At 45.1% G+C, this 21,184-nt stretch overlaps 1 protein-coding gene across 2 annotated transcripts; it reads left to right on the top strand.

The window, feature by feature from the left end:
- The first annotated feature begins 2,576 nt into the window (after positions 1-2,576).
- Positions 2,577-21,184, top strand: CA5A (carbonic anhydrase 5A). Of its 2 annotated transcripts, none has more exons than XM_066194745.1 (7): positions 2,577-3,069; positions 8,958-9,155; positions 13,009-13,127; positions 14,072-14,167; positions 14,634-14,696; positions 15,962-16,117; positions 17,168-21,184. In XM_066194745.1, the coding sequence occupies exons 1-7, from the start codon at positions 2,946-2,948 to the stop codon at positions 17,300-17,302; spliced, it is 891 nt and encodes a 296-aa protein (XP_066050842.1). In that variant the 5' UTR covers positions 2,577-2,945; the 3' UTR covers positions 17,303-21,184. The 2 variants fall into 2 exon arrangements, with proteins under 2 accessions (XP_066050842.1, XP_066050843.1); XM_066194746.1 differs by lacking the exon at positions 2,577-3,069 and adding an exon at positions 7,684-7,869.

Below are 21,184 nucleotides of genomic sequence, written 5' to 3'. Positions count from 1 at the left end.
CCTCCTACAGATTTTAGAGGATTTTATCCTTGTCTGAGTCTAAGCAGAATTTGACCATCACCTCATTCTGGACGTGTATCCATTTCGACACGTCCAAAATTATTTTTAACTGAATGGTTCCAGGTGGGAGAGGTCAAATAAACTGAGTGGAGATGTCCAGCTGTGGGCAGGGTGACAGAATGTCCCTGAGCAGGTTTCCACAGAGCTCCACGTGGCAGACAGAGGCAGGAGGGCACAGCTGCCCCTCGGGGCACTCCGGGCAATCCAGGTCAGCCGGAACCTCCTCCAGGGCAACAGAGGCAAATTCCAACCCTTGGGATGGTGAAATCCTGCATTTCCTTACCAAAGCTCTGGAGATAGAGGTTTTCTCCCACTCCAGGTGTTCTCCAGTGGATCTTGGAGTGCATTCTGGCAGGCATGAGGGTCTGTGGGCTTTATCAGACCAGCACATCGGAGGAATTCCCCCTGCTCAGCACTCATGGGGACAAATCTGGAACATTCTGTCCTCTTTGGGGACCCCGATGCAAGAGAGAGAATGAAAAAGCAGAGGAGGTTCCCAGGCTGCTGAGCTCGCCTGGATGAAGTGTCCCAGCAAAATGCAGACATCAAAAAATAAAACCTCTCCCCAAGTAAAATCTGCCATGGGAGGTGTGAGCCGATCCTCAGAGAAATGAGGGGCAAAGCCACCCCGGCGTGACCCGGCTCCTGTGGGGAACCTGCACTAAGTGACATTTTTAGCCACTCCACAGAGGTTTCCCCTCCTCAGCAGCAAAATTCTCGGGCGGCTCCCCACAACTTGACTGATTGTCCTGCCAATTAGGTGAGGAAAATGTTCATTATTAAATCACTTCCATGATATCTAATTACAGCAAAGATGTAACACTGTGTTTTTTGCTGAATTACTGGGTTTGACTTACAGCTGAGGCAACACTTGGGCAGGAACACCCTTCCAAGCAGGATTCCTGGGGATCAGATTCCTTGGACACACTGCAGTTGGTTGGTGATTTTCCCTCTGCAAGTAACACAATTAAGATGTAATATAAAATTACATATTATAATTAATTTAATATAAAAACAAGTAAGTACTGGCAGTGCTCCATTAAAAAAAAAAACCAATTATAGATCCTCTCTGCTCAGTCTGGGGGCACTGACAGCAAAAGTCAGAGGGGTGACAGCAGGAAAATTCAAAATTTTCACTTGTTTCATTTCTGTGAAGAAAAATAAGCCCATTTTCACCGTGTACAGTCACACTTCTGACCCGAATTACCCGATTATGAAGAACAGTTGATGTTTCAGTTCTTTGGGCAGAACTCAGAGCTGACAATAGAGGCAGTGCTGGCAGCTCAGGGAAGGAATGACAAGCAGAAAGGAAGACTCTGCTAAACAGGAGGGGGTGGAATAATAAATAGCACAGCTCGGCTGGCCACTTTAGGCTCCCAAAGAGGATTCCCTGAGCCCGAGCCCTGCCCTGGCACCCTGTGTGATAAGAGGTGGCAGACAGGCAGATGTTTCATGAAAATATCACCAAGAAATTTCTAATTCAAAACACCAGTTTGTTAAAAATAAATAAATAAATAAAACCCCCAACAGAGCACAAATCAAAAACGTTGAAAAATATTTCACGAGTTATTTATGAATTAAGAAGAGAAAAGAGTCGGGTTTAATAGCAGAATGTTAATACTCTTATAATTACCTCTTCTTGCTCTGTCATTGATGGATTCTGGAGTTTTTCAAAGTATACCCATTTACGTATTTGATGGAGAAAAAGAATCACATGGGTTGTGTAAATACTTTCATGCCAGGGGAATGAAAGGGGGATGTCAGGGGACCCTTTGGTTCAGGCACTGCTGTGCTGGGTTATCCTTGACTCCCTGTCCTTGGAAAGGATAATTCCACCTTCAATGGTTCCCCATCTTCATTCCCATTTGGCCGGTAATAATCTGAAATATTGGGAAATTTTCATAGGAATAATTCCTCTCCTCTGTTTCTGTGCTTGGCCCAAAAAACTGCAGCTCCGACTTGGATGTGTTTGTGCCACTGATGTGGATTTTTTCAGTCCTAGGAAGAGCAAACATTCCCAAAGAAAATTAAAGTGTGGGATTTCCAGACAGGATTTTCACATAAGGTAACAAAGTTACTGGAAGTGCCCCTGGGAAACAGCAGGAGAGTAAAATTCTTGCTTTCATCTCTGAGAAATATGGGTCTGGAAAACATCTCCATCCGTCCTCTCCCAAAAAAATTTCAGCTGGGTCCAAGAGTGAGCAGAGGAGTAATTATGGGTCCTTCTGTTACGATTTTTAGCCTATACAAAATACGGGGATGTTTTCGTAACAAAATTTGTTGTTGGCAGCCCTTGTTCGGCAGTTCCTCACCTGGAGGCTGCAATGCTGCTGTAACAAATGCCCGGAGCTAAAATGTTGCCTTTCCTGGGCCCAGCCTTGCATAGCCGCTGGATTTTGGGAATTCCTCAGTTTGAGCCCCAGCTCGGGGCATTTCAGCTGCTCCTGGCGGCACCTCGTGGTTATCAGTATTCAGATATACAACCATTCAAATTCACAGCGTGTATGCACCGCACCGAGGAGTGATAAGAACCTTCTCCTTGCATACCAAAGAAGAGTTTTCTGCAACCCTTTGGTGTTCTCAGAGCCGGACGAGGGGGGAAAAACACCTCTGGGAAGCACACGTGGAATAATCATCAACCAGCCAGCCTCTGGAGAGAATGGAGAGCCAGCGAAGAAGAGTGCATGGACAAGTTGAAAATTAACTCCTGGCTTGGCTCCACCTCTTAACCAGCAAAGGGCGCTCTCCAAATTATTTGTCAAGAAGCCTGGTGACCCCCCTGGAGCTCCATATCCATGTGATTTTTTAATTCTCTGTGATGTTGGTGAGTCGTTAGGCTGCGGGAGGCTCTGCTGAGGGAGCGGTGAAGGTTTGGAGTGGCAGCGATGAATGGGCTGAAGGTGACAGCCCTGGGGCGTCTCTCCAAGCAGCTGAAAACCCTCCGGGCTGTGCCAGCACGGCCCTGCAGCCTGGCTGCCTGCTCCCGGAAAAACACCAGGAAAGCCGCCTGTAAGTCACTTCATCTCATCCAAAAATCGGTGGAAACGGGAGATGCTGAAGTGGGGAGAGAGCTGGTGTGGTTGAGTGTTGTTCTTATTTAGCAGCGAATTAAAAAGGGGGATTTGGGAATGTGGCTGGAAGATTGAAGGAAAAAAAGAGTGGATAGAATGAAAGAAATGAAAATATTTTGTGGAATCTCTGGCTTCCACCTTGTTCTTTATTTCTGCTGTCAGGGGCACCGGGATTTTTGTGACTCCAACCTGTGACAAAAAAACAATCATTACTTGGGAGGCTTGGCTGCTTTCAATGAAAACTGTTCATGAGCGTAATTCAAAACACATTTAGGGCAAATTGATTCTGAATTTCATAGCCACTGCAATGTTTGCTTTGGAAAACGAGGCCTAGAACAAGCCACAAACCCCTCCAAATGTGCTGTGCAGACCTCCAATAAATCACTTTGAGGTGCAAGATACTCCTGGAGGATGTTAAAGATTTAGTTATTTAAAATACTGATTAACTTACTCTCAGATAAGATGAGGCCAGGCAGAGATTATGTCTACTCACTGCTGTGCAGATAATGTCAGCTGGAGAATAGTAAGGAGTAATTTCTTATAGCTAGAAAACCCTTTTGTTTCTTATTCTTTTTCTTCTGTAAATTTATTCAGCATAGTATCTTCTCCCAAAGAACAGAGCTGGGTTCCTCCTCAAATATTTTCACGGTTACCCAGGGTAAGAGGGGATCCCATTCCAAGAGAGATCAAACCAGTTTGTTCCATCCCAGCACCGCTGCTGATTGAATGAGCCACAACTGGTACCTATTTTTACTCCCATTCCTCTTTTCAGTTTAAGACAAATATTGTTTATTCCTTCAGCCTTTCTCTCCTCTGTGCCGTTCATGCAGAAAATGCCAAAACAAACAGATTCGGGAAACCCCTGTCTTTGGAATGGCTGTTTTTGGCAGGCAGGGAGTGGACAGGAGCTCTGAGTGAGGCAGCTTGGGGGTTACTCCACAGTTACTCACACCAGGCTTAAACAACTCCAAGGCTGACCGTTTCTGGAGCTTTTGGATCCTCCTGCAAGCACAAAGGGCTTTTCCTGCACTTTACGGTAGAAACACTGGGGAGAATTGTGGCATCGCAATTCCCAGTGGTGTGGAGGACCAGGGAGTGTCTGTGCCAAGCTCTGAGGTGTCTTCTAATGACACGTGGAGGTTTAAACATTCATTTTTCAGAATAATTGCTGTAAATGTTCTCCATGGGGATTTTTAAGCCTAATTTAATAATTATTACCAGAACAGAATGCCTTTTTCCTTTCTCGCCCTTTTAGAAGTAGTTACAAGAAAAGCAGGATCCTTCAAGTTTTGGGGTTTTTTTCCCAAAGAATTGTACAAGTCCTGCAGAGCCACACAATCCAGGTGTGCCATCTCCAGGCCAGCGCATACAACTGCAGTGCCTCCCCAGATTGTCCAGGAGTTCTCTTCCAAGCCCTTTTCCATGCTGAGTTCCTGAGCCTGCATGCATAATTCCAGCAAATGTTTTTTATACGGGAGGAGATAAAGCCTCTGTTTGCTTTACCTCGCCAGCTGGAATTACCTCCCCCTTATCTGGGCTCAGCCACTGCCTCCTCAGCCAGGCTCCTATCGCAGCCAAACACTGTGGAGGCAGAGGAAAACGCAGCATTTCCCAATCTGCTGCTGCTCCCCTGACGAGCTGGGAGCACCCTGTCAGCTACATCTGTTTGATAAAAAGCTCTGGGCTGTTTATCAATAAACTGGCCTAAATCACAGCCCCCATCTGACATCAATTCAGCAGAACTTTCAGCGGCTTGTCACGATGGGCCTGAGCCAACCAGTGCTGTTATCCTCCAAAATCTTGATTCAGACAAAAAGGAAATCAACCTGTCTTGGATTTCCTCTGCAACATTCAGTCCTGGCGGCTGAAGCAGAGCTGAGCTCCTCTAAAATGCTTCTTTACTGAGTTTCAGCAACGTGTATTTTGTTTTGTCATTCAGAATGTGTTGCTATGGCAAACAGGGCCTTATTTCCTTCCCCTGGGTGGGGTTTCTTAGGTCTTCCTACCACCCTGTCTGCCCTGGTTTGTCTCATGTGTAAAGAAATCAAAGCACTTGATTCAACAGCTATTTTCCTTTTCAAGGATTAAAACCTTTATTTTCATCTGGATCTTGATTCTCACCCTGAAGCTTTTGATGCTTGCATCAATCCTAGATGGACATTTTAAGAACTACTTCAAAATTGCAAGTAATTATAGAAAATTATTCCAAAGATTTGGACTATTTGGATGGCTCTATATATCTGGATAAAGTGGGAAAAAAACACAGGGCAAATGTAAAAGCCCCCATACATAAAATTAAATCAAGCATCACTGTGTCTGATGGGGATTTTTATAAAATCAAATAAATCAGGCACAGATTAGGTCTGTTTAGATCCCTTTTCACAGGTGCTAGGAAGAATATTTAGGGCTTAGGCTTCCTTTTTGCACAGATAGTTTTGTCTTTCTGCCTGCAGATTCCAAACCAAACCATCTCCCTGCCACTGAGCTCCTATTTTGAAGGGTTTTCTTTGAAAGTTTGTTTTTTTTTTTTTAATTAAATGCTAGAGTTTTACTGGACTTCATGCTCAGGTAGAAGTAGCATATGCACATAAAAAACTGGATGGAGATTCTGTGAGGGAAACAAAAGTGTTGCAGGTCTAAGTTATTTCTCTTTAGTTTTGTACCTCATCATTTCCGAGAATATGCCATAAACTTCCTTTTTGCTGTGCTGTTCAGCCCACAAGAAGTAACTGGCTCTGTTCAGCTTAGTGAAAAACTCTGGGAAAAAAAAAAAAACCCTTCATGTTTTTCAAAACCTTGCAGGGTCAAACCACCAAAAAGCTCCAAGAAGTTGAGTTGTCTCAGTGGCACAATGTAAAGCAGCAGAGTTTGAGGCGTTTTATTTCTTTGCTTTAACATATAGAAAAGGGATGGTTGTAATTTTCTGTGGTTTTCTATAATTACAGAATAAGGTGTAGAGGTGATTTCTAAGCTGCCCAAGGTTCTCAGTTGTATTTAGAAGACACATTCTGGAGGAATGGAAAGAGGGAGAATGGTGGAGGGATGAAAGTAATTTGTTGGTAGATGAGAATAACCCCTGGTATTCTCGTGTTTATGCTGAATATAAAACACCCAAAGCCCATCTGGGCTGTCCTGATGACCAGGAGCTGCCTGTTGTCCATCAGTAGCTTCAGCAAGACACGTCTGTGCTAAAGAGTTTCCCAATCAGGATCAATAGGCTGTTAAACTGTGATTAAGCCTGACTGAATCATGATGTTTATGGGCAGCGGGTCTTTTCAATTTCATTGATTAATTGATTATCCATCTTTTTAAGCTACAGGAAGCATTCTGTTGAGAATAGTAAATTAGCCATCCTAAAAAAATGTTGGGAGTCAAACTAAAAATTCATTTTGCTTGCAATGGAATCCTGCTACACAGCAAAGACTGCAGGGAGGAAGTAAAATGGAATTTAAACGCAGTTGAACATCCTGACATCACAATCTCTTTGTACATCTCCTGATGAGCTGTCTGTGATCATGCAGCCACTCAAAGCAAATCATTTGCCAGATTTCAACCTGCTCTTACTCAACTCAGGAGTACTTTAAACACATTATACTGTATATGCAATGGAAACTTCTTACACAATGTTGATAAAACAGGGCAAACACTTCTTGGTTGACGCTGTCTTCACATCAGTAAACCATTCTCAGTGTTACGTCAGGTTCCTTGTGAAAATTCAAAAGTACTCATCCTAACAAGATTAAAAAAAAAATTCCCAAAAGATAAATGCAGATTTTCAAAATAATTTTAAGAGAGTAACTAAGCAAGATAAAGGTCAGGAGCTGAGGGTGACGTTCTGCTCCTGGCTGCCCAAGAGAACTGGCAAAAATTGCATTATCTCTGTGCTTTCACTGACGCTTTCAGCTTTCTACAGAGATTTTTTAAAATTTACATTTTATTTTTTGCTGTGTGCTCCTTACCGGTGGAACAGAAGGAGTGACGGAGGTTTTAACCACTTTCATTGAGATTCCTCTGCCTCAGGCAGTGTCAGGTGAATACTGAGTTCAGTTCAGTTGAGTTGACCCTTTCACCATCCAAGGTGAGACTGTTTTGGCCTCCTGCCTTTGTGACAGACAAGAAAAGTAAACATAATACTAACTTTTCGTAACTTTTCCAAATGTGGCTTGGAGAGGGGACCCCGCTGTGCTAGGGCCGCCCGCCTTTGCATTTTTTGGTGTGAGGGAATAAATACTTTTTTGGCGTTAGAGGATGCACTTGGTACGAGGAGAAACGCTTCGGAGTGAGGGAATAAACACTATTTTGGTGTGAGGGGCCACTTTTTTGGGTGAGGCGATCTTTCGAGGGGACCGTACTCGGGGCGAAGGGATCGCTTTCGATGTGAAGGGCCGCGCTGGGTGTGAGGGGACGCACTTTTGACAGGGACGCGGGGACCACCCTGAGCACGGGAAAAGACGATCCCCACCCTGCCCAGCGGTGTCACGGCAGCAGGAGCCGCCGAGGCCAGTCCCAGCCCGCCCCCGTGGCCACGGCAGGGAGGCCGTGCCGGAAGAGGCCGCCCCGGGCCGGGCCGGGCTGGGCGGCGGCTCCGCCGGCTCCGCCGCGATGCTGCCGCTGCTCCGCCGCGCTTGGGCGGCCGCTGTCGCCTCATCCTCATCCTCATCGTCGCCCTGCTCCTCACAGCGGGGCAGCCGCCGGTGCAGCCTCGGTGCCTGCTGCTCCTACCGCCTGCGAGACGCCCGTGAGTGCCGCCGTCCCTCGGCCCCCTCAGCCCGCCCCGCCTCTGCCCCGCCATCGCTGCCAAACTTCGCGTGGGAGCCCCGGGGACTGCCTTTGTCCTCGGCTGAAACATCAGGAAGTGGCATGTGTTTTAAATATCGGGCATGTGTTTAAATATAGGGAATGGATTAAGTGTAGGGCATGTTTTGCGCCGCTTTTGCCTGAGTTGAGCTCATGGAGATCCCTGAAGTTCGCTTCTCACTGAGGGGAACCGCGGGGGGCGGCGGTTGGTGGTTCGGCTAATCCTCGTGTGAGTGGTTTGAAGGTTTGTTGTGTTTTTAATTCCTCGTTTAAAAGACCCTGAGCAGTCGTATCTCGTTAAGCAGGCTGTAAAGTGGTGCTCGAAACATCACGATTTGGGGTTCAGCAAGAGGGACAGGGCACCAAAAGCTGTGTGGGGGTCACCAGGTAAACAGGCCCACGCAGGCGGCAGTTCTGGTTTTAAGCAGGATGAAATCCTGTGTGTGGAAACCATTCATGTACATATCCTGCTTGTGCCACTTTGAGGGGCCCAAGCTGCCCCCAAAATCTCTGGGTTTGGGTTTTACAGGTGTGGGATCAGCAGGAGCTGTCTGCATTAAGCAGTTTTGGTCAGGATTGGTGTGGCTGCTGCAGGAGCTCTGAACCCTGCTTTGAGGAGTAACCCCTGTGCTTGTGTTGCCTTCTAAAGAATGTTTTACTTCCCAGTGGGAATTATCCCATGTCGGCAGCGCTCCCAGCTCAGCTGATGGTGCTGGTGTGTAAAGAAAGCTGTAAAACAAAGCCACCTTAAAATCTGGCAACGACAGGAAAACATTCTCAATTTCTGGGAAGTGAGGGGACGATTTCTTTGCAGAACTTTCTGCAAAGGCAGAAGGGGACTGACTGACGTGACTCTTCAAATTACTGCACTTCCCTGTTTGGCTTTGAGTCATGCAACTGGAATGTTTTATTTTTCTTTTGCTTTCCTGGGCACCAGCTGACTCGAATTAGCCTTTGGTGACACAGCACCATCCCTTTGCCAGAAAGTTCTGTGTCCTGCACCAGAGACTGACTCTGCTTACGTTGCAGTGCATCCGCTGTGGCAGAGCCCGCTGACAATTCCCGGAGGCACCCGCCAGTCCCCCATCAACATCCAGTGGAGGGACAGCGTTTATGATCCCTTCCTGAAGCCTCTGAAAATCAGCTATGACCCCACCACCTGCCTTCACATCTGGAACAATGGCTACTCCTTCCTGGTGGAGTTTGATGATTCTGCTGATAAATCAAGTAAGCAAAAACGCAGGGAAAAGGAAAAAAAAAAATCTATTTAATGTCTCGTTAATGCTGATGTAAGACCTGATGTTGAAAGTGAATGTATGGTTAAAAAAATGCTGGGTTTACAGTGGTGGGAATTATGATGAAGAAATTCTATACAGACTTCACATTGACAGTGTTGTTATTCCCATGGGCATTGTGCACAAATCCCCTGCTGGATGTTCAAACTCCTTTCACAAGCCTCAGTGCCCTGTCTTTGTGGGTTTTGTAACAAACTTTACCCACGTGAGTCAATCTGCAGTCATTTATATGTGTACCTACTCAACTTGAAACCTGCTCTTTATTGAAGTAATCTGCCACTTATCTTTTGTGGTGTTAATAGAGATATTTAATGCACTTGAAATAATCAGGAGCCAAATGAGTTGCTATTGGAAAGCACACACGCTTATCTCCGCGGGGTTTTAGGAAATGAAATTGCGCTGAGCTCTGCCCTCTGGAGCAGGTGTGTGTGTCCCTGTTGTTTTAGGGGAAGCAGGAGTGCATGGAAAATCCAACCATGCATTCCAGCAATTTCATGTGAATAAACCTCTGACCTGAGCAGCTCAACCTTTTTAAAGGCTCGATAGAGCGAAAAAATGGACTTAAAATTGAGATATTTCTCCCAAATCCCAGATTTTCTGCCCACTGTTACTTCTAAAAGCTGCCTTTACCAAAGGATATTGCAGAATACGAAGACATTTCACAAGGGTGGGTGAGCTGGTAGCAATTGGTCAGGGCTGTTGTGAAGCACATGATTGCCCAGCATGTCCTGCAGGGAAAAACTGAAGGACCCTGAGCAAGTTTGAACCTGTTGGACTGGAGTAATTTATGTTTTAAGTGGCTGCTCACCATGACAGCCTCTCCAGCCTCCTAAGGGATTTAGCAATGCCCTCGGGGAGGGAGGCTGCAGCACACAAACAATCACTTTGCCTTCACAACACCCATATTTCTGCCTGATGTTTGGAAAGAGGCTGATAAAACTGTGCAGCAAAAACAAGTGGTGGTGGAATGCAGGGAGCTTGTGGGATGTTTGGGGCTCGTGTTGTTTTTTCTTGTTTCTAGCTGTTCACTTGGAGTAATCCATTTCCAAGAGGGAATAATGCATTTCCAAGAGGGAATAATCCATTTCCAAGAGGGAATATCCTTTCCTTTCCTCATTTAAGCACTGATATCCTGAAGAAGCTGAGTCCTGCCTTTCTGTTTCTCTAGCACAAAATGCTGGTTTTTTTCAGTGAGGTTGGGTTAGGAGACGGACATCACTTGTTACCTCATCAGTGATTTTAATTTACTAACTTTAGATTGGTTTTGCTTTTCACTGAACAGCCTCTTGCTTTATAAGCCACACCCCACTCTCTGTTGAGGATAAGATCCTGAAAAGTGTTTTGTGGATAACAAAGCTGGATTTTTTTTTTCTTCAAGAATTGATGTGACAAAGAGGAATTGCCTGCAGGGGGTTCAGAAATCTGCAATATTTAATTGCACAGGAGCAGTCTTTGTGGCATAAAGGCAAGGCTGGAATCATCAGGCCTTTGAGGCTGGTGCTCACCTCTGGAAGATCTTACCTGCTTTGCCTCTAAGACTTTCCTTGAGGTGAATCTTTCCCTGTGAGCTTTTGCTGCCCTTTTCATCATCCTCATCTTCCTCAAATGAATTCAAGCCCATGAAGGGTAGAATGGCATCAAACAATCAGTGACAGGGCTCCAAAATGACAGAGAAGCCACAGATAGTGAGGTGTTGCTGTATAACGCCCAGTTTTCAAGTGCCTGCCTCTATCCTCCACCTTTCTCTCTTTACTGTTGCTATTTCTGGTTTTTCTCACTGCCAGCTTCTGTCTAACAATCATAGAAATCCAGAGAAGAGAGCTTGGGAGCAAACAAAAGCACCACAGTTGAAAGAAAAGATGAGAAAGACACCCAGGATAGACAAAAATGCCTGAATCCTGACATGGGGTTTGCAAGACTTGGGCTAAAGCTGAAGGTAGAGCAGGAGGAAGAAGAGGGTGAGGGGAAGGTATGTACAGCTTGTGGTCTGTCTGTGTGTGGTGCCTTTAGAAACGAGGCTGAAACAGAGCCAGGGCTGCCAAAAACACCTGATGTGATTCTTGTTGTTAGAGCCTCTTAAAACTTCTGTTTTGTTTTGAAATTGTCAGGGTTGTAATTTGAGAAGAAACGCTTCTATAAAGGGACTGGAGCTCCTGTTTGTTTCCTGTCACTTTCTGGTGGCCACTACAGGAACTTGGGTCTCTCTAAATGTGTGTCTGTGCCTAAAGTTACTGGTGAGGCTAATACTCGAGTGGATGTGATTATTCACACAGATATGTAGTCACTTGTGGGTTTGCATCATCACATACTCAGGACTGGATTGTGAGTATGTGAAGCAGAGAAACTTCACTTCTGAGAGGCTTGGCTGCGTGACCTTCTCCAGCACAGAATCCCAGTATGGTTTGAGTGGGAAGGACCTTAAATTCCACCCCATGCCATGGGCAGGGACACCCTCCACTATCCCAGGCTGCTCCAAACCCCTTCCAGTCTGGCCTTGGACGCTTCCAGGGAAGGGGCATTGTGATTTTCCAGTGATGGTCAGTATTGCCTTCATGCCCAGAGCTCAGCAGCTCAGCAGAGGATGAAATTAATTCAGTCTCACTTTGCGCAGCTCATTGTAATTTATTCCTTTATCACAGACATGGCCTGTCTGGTTAGGATTTCAAACCTGCTGGCTGGCTTTCAGGAAAAAAAAGTAATACAAGAAAATCTCTTAATGCCTCTCATTGTTTTCTCCTTAGCATGGAAGTGATTAACTTATTTCCAAAAGCAGTGCTGGGATTAGGTGCTTTATACCAAGGCTTGCTGTAAAGCTTCCCCATGTCCTACAGTTCAGTAAAAATCAGCAGGTGCTGCTGGTTTAGTGCTGGATGAACACTTGGAAAAGCTCTTTCCCAGCCTAAAGGATTCCCTGATTCCATAAGTGTAATTAGCCCTTGGGAAGTAATTAGGGTTTCTCATTTACCAGATGCTCTGATATCATAATTAGCAAGATGACTTTGCAGGATGGTTTTGGTCCAGGTAGGAGGGAATGAGTGGAAGCAGAAAAGCTGGGCATGGACTTCTCCATCCATGTGTTTGCAGGAGGATGGCAGGCTGCCTGAAATCAGGAGAACAGGCTGAAATTTTACCTTCACTCACTGATGAAAAGGGCATTAAATCTTTCAGAAACTTGCCCAGTGGCAGACTGGATGTTTCAATCCTTCATGAACAGCTTGTAAGCACAACAAAACATATTTCTGGCTGACCTTTGCTTGTGCAGCCTGTGTTGAAGCACAATAAGATGTTTGGGTTTTTGTAGCTTGCAGGAGACTTGAACGTTTGACTCAATACACTGATTTGTCTGGCAATATTTGCTTTTTGAAGTCTTGTCATGAGAAATGTCCATATTTTTCACAGATCCTTGTGGGGATGTCATTGATTGTCACGTTTAATAGATGTGTCACTGCTGTGTCACCCGGTCAGGCAGTCCTGACAGTCCTGCTCTGACAGAGGGCTGAGAATGTGAAACTCATCACTGTGACTGTGCCAGACTTGGTGTCAGCTGGGAAAACATTCCCTTGAGGGGAGATGGATGAGGAGATTTCTGCTCATCTCCAGTTTGATGCATGGAAAACCAGGAATGTGTTTGCTGGGGTTATTTGGTCATGGCGAAGTGTAGATAGGGCACTGCTTGAGTTGCTTCACCTGATACTTTTTCCTGGGCAATTTTTTTCCAAGGATTTACTTCTCTGGCCAATTGTAAATCATATTTATTAACATGTGTGTCTTGTTTTGTTCTCTAGCCATCGTTGGAGGCCCCTTGGAAAACCAGTACAGGCTAAAGCAGTTCCACTTCCACTGGGGAGCTATCAACGACTGGGGCTCAGAGCACACAGTGGACAGTAAATTTTACCCAGCAGAGGTATGAGATGAAGTCCTGAACAATGCAAATACTTGTCTCAGGTGTGTCTGTGAAAACTCCCAAACTGAGGAATTGCAGTTTATTTGGAAGTGCTACTGCTTATCTGCTGTTTTATTCCATAAAAATTCATCTTCACTGTATTTTCTGGGGTGGAACAGCCTGAAAACTGGACATTGGCCCCATTGCTTCAAGTTAAAAATCACTTTGTTTATTGTTACTAAGTCTTTCAGAGAAACAAATCTTATACTAAGTATTCTTAAAAAAAATCACTTCCTTTTCTGTTTTCAACTGTTGAACTGTTACTAAAATAGCAAAACTTGGATGCTTAAGTAACCACTAGGAAAGAAAACGTCAATAAAAAGGACAAAGTCAGTGAAAATGTGAAATTATGACAGCTTTGACCACAGCTCTTTGCCAAAGGAGAAGAATTTGTCAAGTGATGATGGGTTATTTTTAAGGAGAGTTTCATGGTGGTGCTGCCAGGTTGGCAAGATCCTCATTAACAGGGAGACTGGGATTAAGATTTTGGGCTGGAGTGTTTATTTATCACACAAACCCCCTCAATGTCCTGGCTGTCAGCAGTGCAGAGGAAGATTGTTGTGTGCAGGAGGATGTTCCTCAGGAGGACAGGGTGCTCTGCTCCTCCTGGGAAGAGAGGAAAGAGATGGAGGACTGAACTTTGTGCCTTAGACCAGCAATCCCACAGACTAAATCCCTCTTAGAGATGGGAAATTCTGTGGGTCCTAACTATTGCTTAAAGTGAAAGATAAAAAAGGAAGGGGGAAGACCATTATTTACCAAGAGCATTTTCCCCTTGTTTCTGTGGTTTCTGAGGTTTCTGCAGTGCCTCACCCTGCCAAGGAGCAAATGCAGCCCGGATCAGAGGTCAGGTGTGGTGTCTGTGCTCTGGGCAGGGCTTCACTTCTCCCTCATTCCTCTTTCAGCTGCATTTGGTGCACTGGAATGCTGTGGAGTACCCGAGTTTTGAGGAAGCTGTGATGGAAGGGAATGGCCTGGCTGTCATTGGAGTGTTCTTAAAGGTAATTTTGTTCTGTGGGACCATCTCTAATGGGGCCCTTCTGTTTGCATTCTGTTCAAGCCAATGTAGGGCAGTTAAGGGAAAGCTGAGAGGGGATCCCATCAATCCAGAAAAATGTTTCCGGGGGGTGTCACAGGATGATGCCAGGCTCTATTCAGTGGTGCTAGTGACACGGTGAGGAGCAATGGCCAGAAACTACAAAAAGTTTCCCCTCAATATGAAGAACTTTATGTTGAGAGTGGAACAGCTGCCCTGGAAGGACATGGGATCTCCCAGTCTGGAGACATTCCAAACCCACCTGGATGTGTTCCTCCAGACGCCCCTGCCTTGGGCTGGATGATCTCCAGAGCTCCCTTCCAACCCTAAATATTCTGTGATTGTCATTATTAAAAAAATACAGAGCTGATAGGTAGAACTGATTGATTATTGATCAGTTTATTGATTCTCCAACCCCTCTGTCCCTGCAGCTGGGAGCACGGCACGAAGGGCTGCAGACCCTGGTGGATGCCCTGCCAGCAGTCAGACACAAGGTCAGTGCCCTGAGATGTCCCACCCATTGTCACCCAGCAGAAAGGACACTTGGAGAACCACAAAACACTGGGAAAAGCTTTCTTCCTTAAATTTTACCGGGGGGGCTGGTTGACACCTTGGAAGTGGGAGGGGAAGCTGATTTTCTGGAGGAATTGGATACTTTAAGCTTTCCAAACCTCTTGAAGAAATGCTGCTCTTAAGATTGTTTCCTCTTATAAGGACATGCTTGAAGTGAGTGTTTATTTACTGTGGGATTAAGACTTTTTGATTGTTGTCTGATCTTTGAGGAGATTATTTGCTTTTTTTATAAACACTGAACTTTCTGCTGGGGGAATGGGATCGTTCCTGGCAGACGGCTGCCAATAGAGGGAGTGCTGAGTCTCTGACAGAAGCAGTTCCTATCTCCAGTGCCTGTTCCCTTCTGAAAGTACATGTGAAAAACCACATCCAACCTCTTCAACTTCTACTCACATCCACCTGAAGTCGCTGTGCCACTACTTCTTACAGGAAGGAGTTTTTAAAATCCAAATGAAAGAAGTTTTTATGTCAGTGCAGTGACAACTCTGCCAGATAAACACCAAACACATCAGTTTAGTGCCAGAAAACCTCCCTAAATCTGAATATACATCTATTGTGACAATGTAATAATTGACAGCATGTGCATTTAAAATAAACTAAGCCAAGATCTCCCAGTATATCCTGGAAATCCCTCTGGAGCAATGTTTGTGTGGGAAATCCTGGGTTATGGAGCTCCTACATTCTGTCTGATATCCCACTTGTAGGGATGGAACATTCTGCAGATGGGAATATTTGATTTAAATAAAACTTCAGTCCTCTCTCTGCTGCCTGCAATCATGTGGTGAAAGGTAAAACACTTTTTGTTTGCAGTCTTTTAAGGATCTGGCACAGCTGCCTGAACTTATTCCACCACTTATTCCCTCTTTTTCCTGCTTGCATCCAGCTCCCACAAAGCCTTGAGCCGTTGATCCTTCTCACTCCTTGTTTCTCCTGCACTGAATTCCTAATGGCTTGTGGGGACAGCAGAAATATTTCGATTTTGGCTGCTCAGCAGTTGCCCCTTACACCTCAAACCCAATTTTATACAAATTAGTGGGATTTCAAATTATTACATTGTTAATATTCCCAACACCTCATTTCCCATAGCACAGTTTTTAACCTCAAGATCTTTTTCAAATTTCTATCCTTTTTTTTTTTTTTTTTTCTCAAAACACCCTTCTTACAGATGTTTTTTGCTGCTGTGTAGGACACTGTGATCGAGTTTGATGACTTTGATCCCTCCTGCCTGATCCCTTCCTGCCCCGATTACTGGACCTACGCCGGCTCCTTGACCACTCCCCCCCTCACTGAGTCCGTCACGTGGATCATTAAGAAGAAGCCAATCGAGGTGGATGAGGATCAGGTAAATCTCAGTTTTCCTTTCAGATCACACCTCTTGCTGCCACAGAGATGCTCAGAACCAGTTGTTTACCACCGATTTTCTGTGAAAACACAAAAATTCTTTTGTATTTTCCCAGAGATCTGTGAGTGTCCCAATCCAGGATTTGGGGAGGAATCCTGGTGTTAACAGCCACTAATACTGAAAGACCTGAGACCTCTCCAAGATGTTTTTCCAGCTTTATTCGACTTTTCCATCTATTCTCAAGAGTATTATCTTGATCTGTGATACACGGTTCTGGAAGCTGCCCCTTGAAAACTTGGGAGGTTTTAGGAACTTTTTGGAATTTTCATCATTTTGCTCTCCTTAGAATGATGCAGGGAAGGAGGGAAGGGAAAGGAGAGGGAAGATTTGTGAGAGGGAGATTGTTACCAGAGAACTGCAGGCGTAGTGTGGCATTCTTTTAAATGGAAATTTTTCTCTTTTTATTCTTTCTTTCTTTCTTGGCTCTTTACTCTCACTGCAGTGACTTACAATTGGAATGGCCTTGTGAGCAGTAAAAGCTGATCTGCTGTTTTAATCCCAGTTATAAACCAGTGAGAGAACAACTTGGGGATTGTTGGGGTTCCCTCTTTCCTGGGTGCCAGGGAGGCTGTAAAAGGAGGTTGGATGAAGTATTTGAGTGGAAATAGTTCTTTTAGGTGTGCCACATTTGGGATTTAATTTCCCTAAGGATGGCAGATGGCTGATAGTTCTTCCATGCTGGTGTGGATAATGGGACAACCTTTACCAGCTGGTGACAAAGATGTGGACTGTGGGTCCCTCAGAACATAAACATAGTGCTACCTTCGATTTTATGTTCCTCTCCAAGAACAAACTCCTGTCTTTTGCTGTGGATTCCCAAAGTGGGGAATTCTTGGGAAGTGACTGGAGTGGCCATTTGTGTTTCCCTCAATACACAAACAGCACTACCTTCGATTTTACCTTGCAAGAACAAACTCCTGTCTTTTGCCACGGATTCCCAAACTGGGAGGTTCCTGGGCAGTGACTGGAGTGGCCCTTTGTGGTTCCCAGCTGGAGGCCTTCCGGACGCTGCTGTTCACGTCGGACGGGGAGGAGGAGAAGAGGATGGTGGACAACTTCCGCCCGCTGCAGCCGCTGATGAACCGCACGGTGCGCTCGTCCTTCCGCCCCCAGCTCAGCCCCTAGCTGCCCCAGCACCCGCAGCATTCCTCTTGGATTTTTCCATGCCCTTTCATTGCCAGGGCTCCTTGACTGTCACTAAAGGAGCTTTTTCTAGGTGTTTTTTAAGAAGTGAATAATATTAACCCTTAACAATTTGACTTGTTCCAAGGCGGGGGTGAATGAGGAGTTATTAAGGTAGTTAAAGATAAGGATGGGGGAGCTTGTTCCCTGCTCCTTCTCTGAATTGTTCTGTGTTCCCTCAAGTGCTCTTCCAGTGCCTTGCATGAATTAATAATCCCGGGTGAAAGTTTTTAAGAAGGAGGAAGTGGGAAGAAAAGGAAAATATCAGTACTGGTCAGGTCCTTTTGGGGAATTGTTTGATGTCTGGAAAGGGAACTAGCTTGTCTCAGAAACATTTTACCTTCTTCCTCTTTCCTTGGATGAGAAGGACAAAAATGACTTCCAGGATCTCCTTCCATTCTGTTGGCTGCACATTCCATGTTTGATGTGGGTGCCACAGAATGCCCACTGTAACTACACCAGGAGCCAGAAGGCTTTTTCTAAAACCTTTTAACAAGTGTAGAAGCTTTTGGCTTAGGCAGCTTTTGCTTTCCTGTGTTAAGAATACATCAGAAGGGAGGAGAACTCACCAGTATCTCAAGACTGGCAAGAGCAGGAAATTGGGTGAAAATGTCCAGTTGATTCCAGGAAACTGATCACATCAAAGGAAAGCAAGATTAGATAAACCCAGCTGACCCTCCCAGTGGGATTAGGAGGGGAAAAGTCCCAAACCAGTTCTTCAAACCTGTGCTAGGACAGTGTGGACCAAACACAGCAAGGGCTTGTATTTCAGTAACTCACAGAGCACCAGTGCTCTCTTCAAAGTTTGCCTTGAGATGTATTTTCCTATAAAAACACTTCCCCAGCTTCAGGCCCAGTGGGGACCAGTTTGTTTTTATTGCACCTTATGGTAACGAGGACCAGTGAGGGTTGGAAATGATTTGTGGACCAAGCAGAGCTGCTGTGTGAGCTGCCAGCCTTTCCCAAGGATCACTGACCTCTCACATCCTGCTAAACCTCATTTTCTCTCAGGCACCTTTCTCTCTGGCCTTTCATGTTCTGCTGTATGTAACAGGTTAAATTCATGCACCAGGTTTCTGATGGGGAGCAGCTCTGTCTGTGAACTCCCTGTGTCATCCCCATGGGTTGTGTTTGAGGAGCCTTCTGAGGAATCTTTCCTCCCTCCCTCTGATTCCTGGTGGGATTCAGTGAAGCCATGACCTGGCGTGGCAATGCTAAATCCAGACCTTTTCAATTGATACTTTGATTTTTTTTTTCAAATCCAAGTGTTCTGTTTCAAAGCACCTTAATACTTCTCCGTGTGACCCTGATGATTTTAAGGGTTTGCTAGATAATCTTGTTGGACCAGTTGAGTGCCCAGATGCTGCCTTTCCTTCCTCAATAGCTCTACCTCAGGCTGTTGTTCTGGTGCCACAGCTGTGCCTCTGTCCCCTGCAATGTGGCCACTTCAGCTGGAGTCACTCTGGGTGCTGAAAGGAAAGAAATCTCCTCCTATCCTGCTGTGGGATGTTTTTCCTGTCAGGAATTCAGCGTGGCAGTGGAGTTCTTTGGTTTCACCACTTCCCCCAAGCCCTCCCTGCCTGGGGGAACATTTCCCTCCTGGTTGTGCCATCTCCCTTTGGATGGGGCTGGGATTATCCTGGGATGGTGGAAGGTGTCCCTGCTGTGCCAGGGGTGGCAGTGGATGAGCTTTAAGGTTCTTTCCCACCCAAACCATTCCAGGATTTTCTGATTCCATGATCTCTGTTGAACTCTGCAGGCTTTGCCATCATCACACAGATTTTTACCTACAAAACCACATCAGTGATGATTTTGGTGGAGAATGATACATTCCAAAATAATGCTGGAAGGAATAGCTGCACTTCTGGGAACAGGAAAAGAATTCTTTTACTTTTTGCCTGAATATATATAATAATTATCATCCAGTCATTAAGTCTGAGATATTTATTCAGTGCTGTTCTTGCAGACACTTTTCTGAGGAGGACCCTCAGAATTTTCTACTCATTAATAGAAAAAATTGTCATACAAAGCCACCTTAATGTTGCCTTCTGTTTAAAAACAGAGCTGCCTCAGCAGCACTGGGCTGTAGGTCCATCAATCTCCTTATCATTTATGAATGGATCTTTTAAAAAGCTTTTGTAATTGCCCAGTTTTTAAATTGCTTTTGTAATTCTCACTGAGTTTTTGGATTTCTCATCACCAGTTGATCCAGCTTTCCCAACAACCCCAAAATCCAGATTATTTTAGGGAATTGCCAGGGTGTGACTGTTTAACTTCAGCTGCTTGGGAACTCTGTGGCAGCCTCACACCCTTTGAATTCTCCATGGGTTGCTCCACTCAATCAGCTTTTCCTCCTGGATGTGTAAATCCCTTTTGACCCAGCCTGCATTCATCAGGGGGGATGTGGGATACTCCCTTCCCAGTGATCCAGTTAAAGTTCTCACAGAGATTCACTTGGTTCAAGTATTGCCACAGAAGCTTTGGTAGAGAATAATGAATTACCCAGTGATACAGTTAAGCTGTGTCCATATTTACATCAAATCACACTTATTTTTATTGACATTAAATGAAGAAATTCCAATTTCAGCACTGATCACTTCAAATATCTGGAAACAGGGTTAATGTAGATAAAAAGTAACTTTACTGTGCTGCAAAAAACCAAGTTTTACAGGGGTTTTACATTTATTTTGCTGTTTCTTGAGTCCTGCATTTATGTGTAGTGTTTTAGCATCGCCTTAAGGCAGGCAGGAGCTCAGCTGCAGGGCAGATTGTTGGAATTTATCTGGAAATGAACACACTGGGGTTTTTTGGGGGGTTTTTTGGTTTTTTTTTTCAGTTTTAACTTTTCTGTTATAAGGATTTTATTGACCTTGTGAATGTAAACTCCAGGAAAATAATTGTGTTCGGAAGTAGAGATGGGATAGAATTCCTGTGCCTTATTCTCTCAGTTCTGTGTGGAAAGATGATTTGATTGTTGGGTTAGAGCTGATTTTTGTGATGCTTTTGCACAATTAAGTTCAAAAGGAGTCTTTGGGCTCTTTTGGGTGCCCCAATACGAAAGGGTCAAAGCACATATTTGTATTTTCCGTGCATAAAAGTCACTTTATTACTAAATTCTGCCCTGGGAGGGATTCCTGGGGCAGCAAGTCCCAGGAATTAAAGACTGTCACAGGAATAATTCTGGGACAACTCCCTGCAAAGGGAGGAGAAGGTTTGGGGCAGACCTGTGCTGGTGCTGCTCTGATTCAAGTTGCCTGTCAGGATTTCCCTGAAATGCTGCTCTCACCTTGTCCTGGGTGACTCCACAGTTGGGACAACTTCCTCTGCTGTTGGAACGTTTGGTCCCAGCTCCTGCATTCCAGAACTTTCACTCTTCAGGTGTTCCTGACCTCTTTCCTGCTGCCTTTTCTGTCAGGAATGACAGGAGGGTCTCCCCTGGTTTTGGAAGCTCCAGGATTGGAGTTTGATCTCCACGGGGTTTCAGAGGACTGGAATTCTGCTTTGGATGAAGGGCCCCTCATGCCTTAATTTGGGATGGTTTAACTTGTATTTCCTGCCACATCTTGGCTTTTTTTTTTTTTCCCCCTTTGTGCATCTCGTTTTTGTGGCCTTTATGACATTGTGTATTGAATGGGTGTTACCTGCCTGATCATAACTGACTGAAATCACTGTCTGCAGACAACACCTGCAACTGGGGATGCTTTATGTTTTCCTGGGATACAGGCCCTTCCCCAAAGCCTTGCCCTGATGTATAGAACCCTTCAGCTGCTGCATTTTACACTGTTACATTAGTGTGCAACTACAATAAAGGAATAGAGAAACCCA

This window comes from Chamaea fasciata, unplaced genomic scaffold (assembly GCF_029207755.1).
Source record: "Chamaea fasciata isolate MVZ Bird 193981 ecotype frontalis unplaced genomic scaffold, bChaFas1.0.hap1 SCAF_12, whole genome shotgun sequence".
In the NCBI taxonomy this organism is placed as follows: Eukaryota; Metazoa; Chordata; class Aves; order Passeriformes; family Sylviidae; genus Chamaea; species Chamaea fasciata.
The sequence above is the reverse complement of the archived record's forward strand: the minus strand, read 5'-3'. Positions and strand labels throughout refer to the sequence as shown.

Bases quoted from the DNA above. Each gene is read 5' to 3' on its own strand.
- CA5A (XM_066194746.1), top strand. From the start codon at position 7,734: ATGCTGCCGCTGCTCCGCCGCGCTTGGGCGGCCGCTGTCGCCTCATCC. The intron at 9,156-13,008 runs GTAAGCAAAAAC...TTTGTTCTCTAG, and splicing joins TGATTCTGCTGATAAATCAA to CCATCGTTGGAGGCCCCTTG. The intron at 14,697-15,961 runs GTCAGTGCCCTG...GCTGCTGTGTAG, and splicing joins TGCCAGCAGTCAGACACAAG to GACACTGTGATCGAGTTTGA.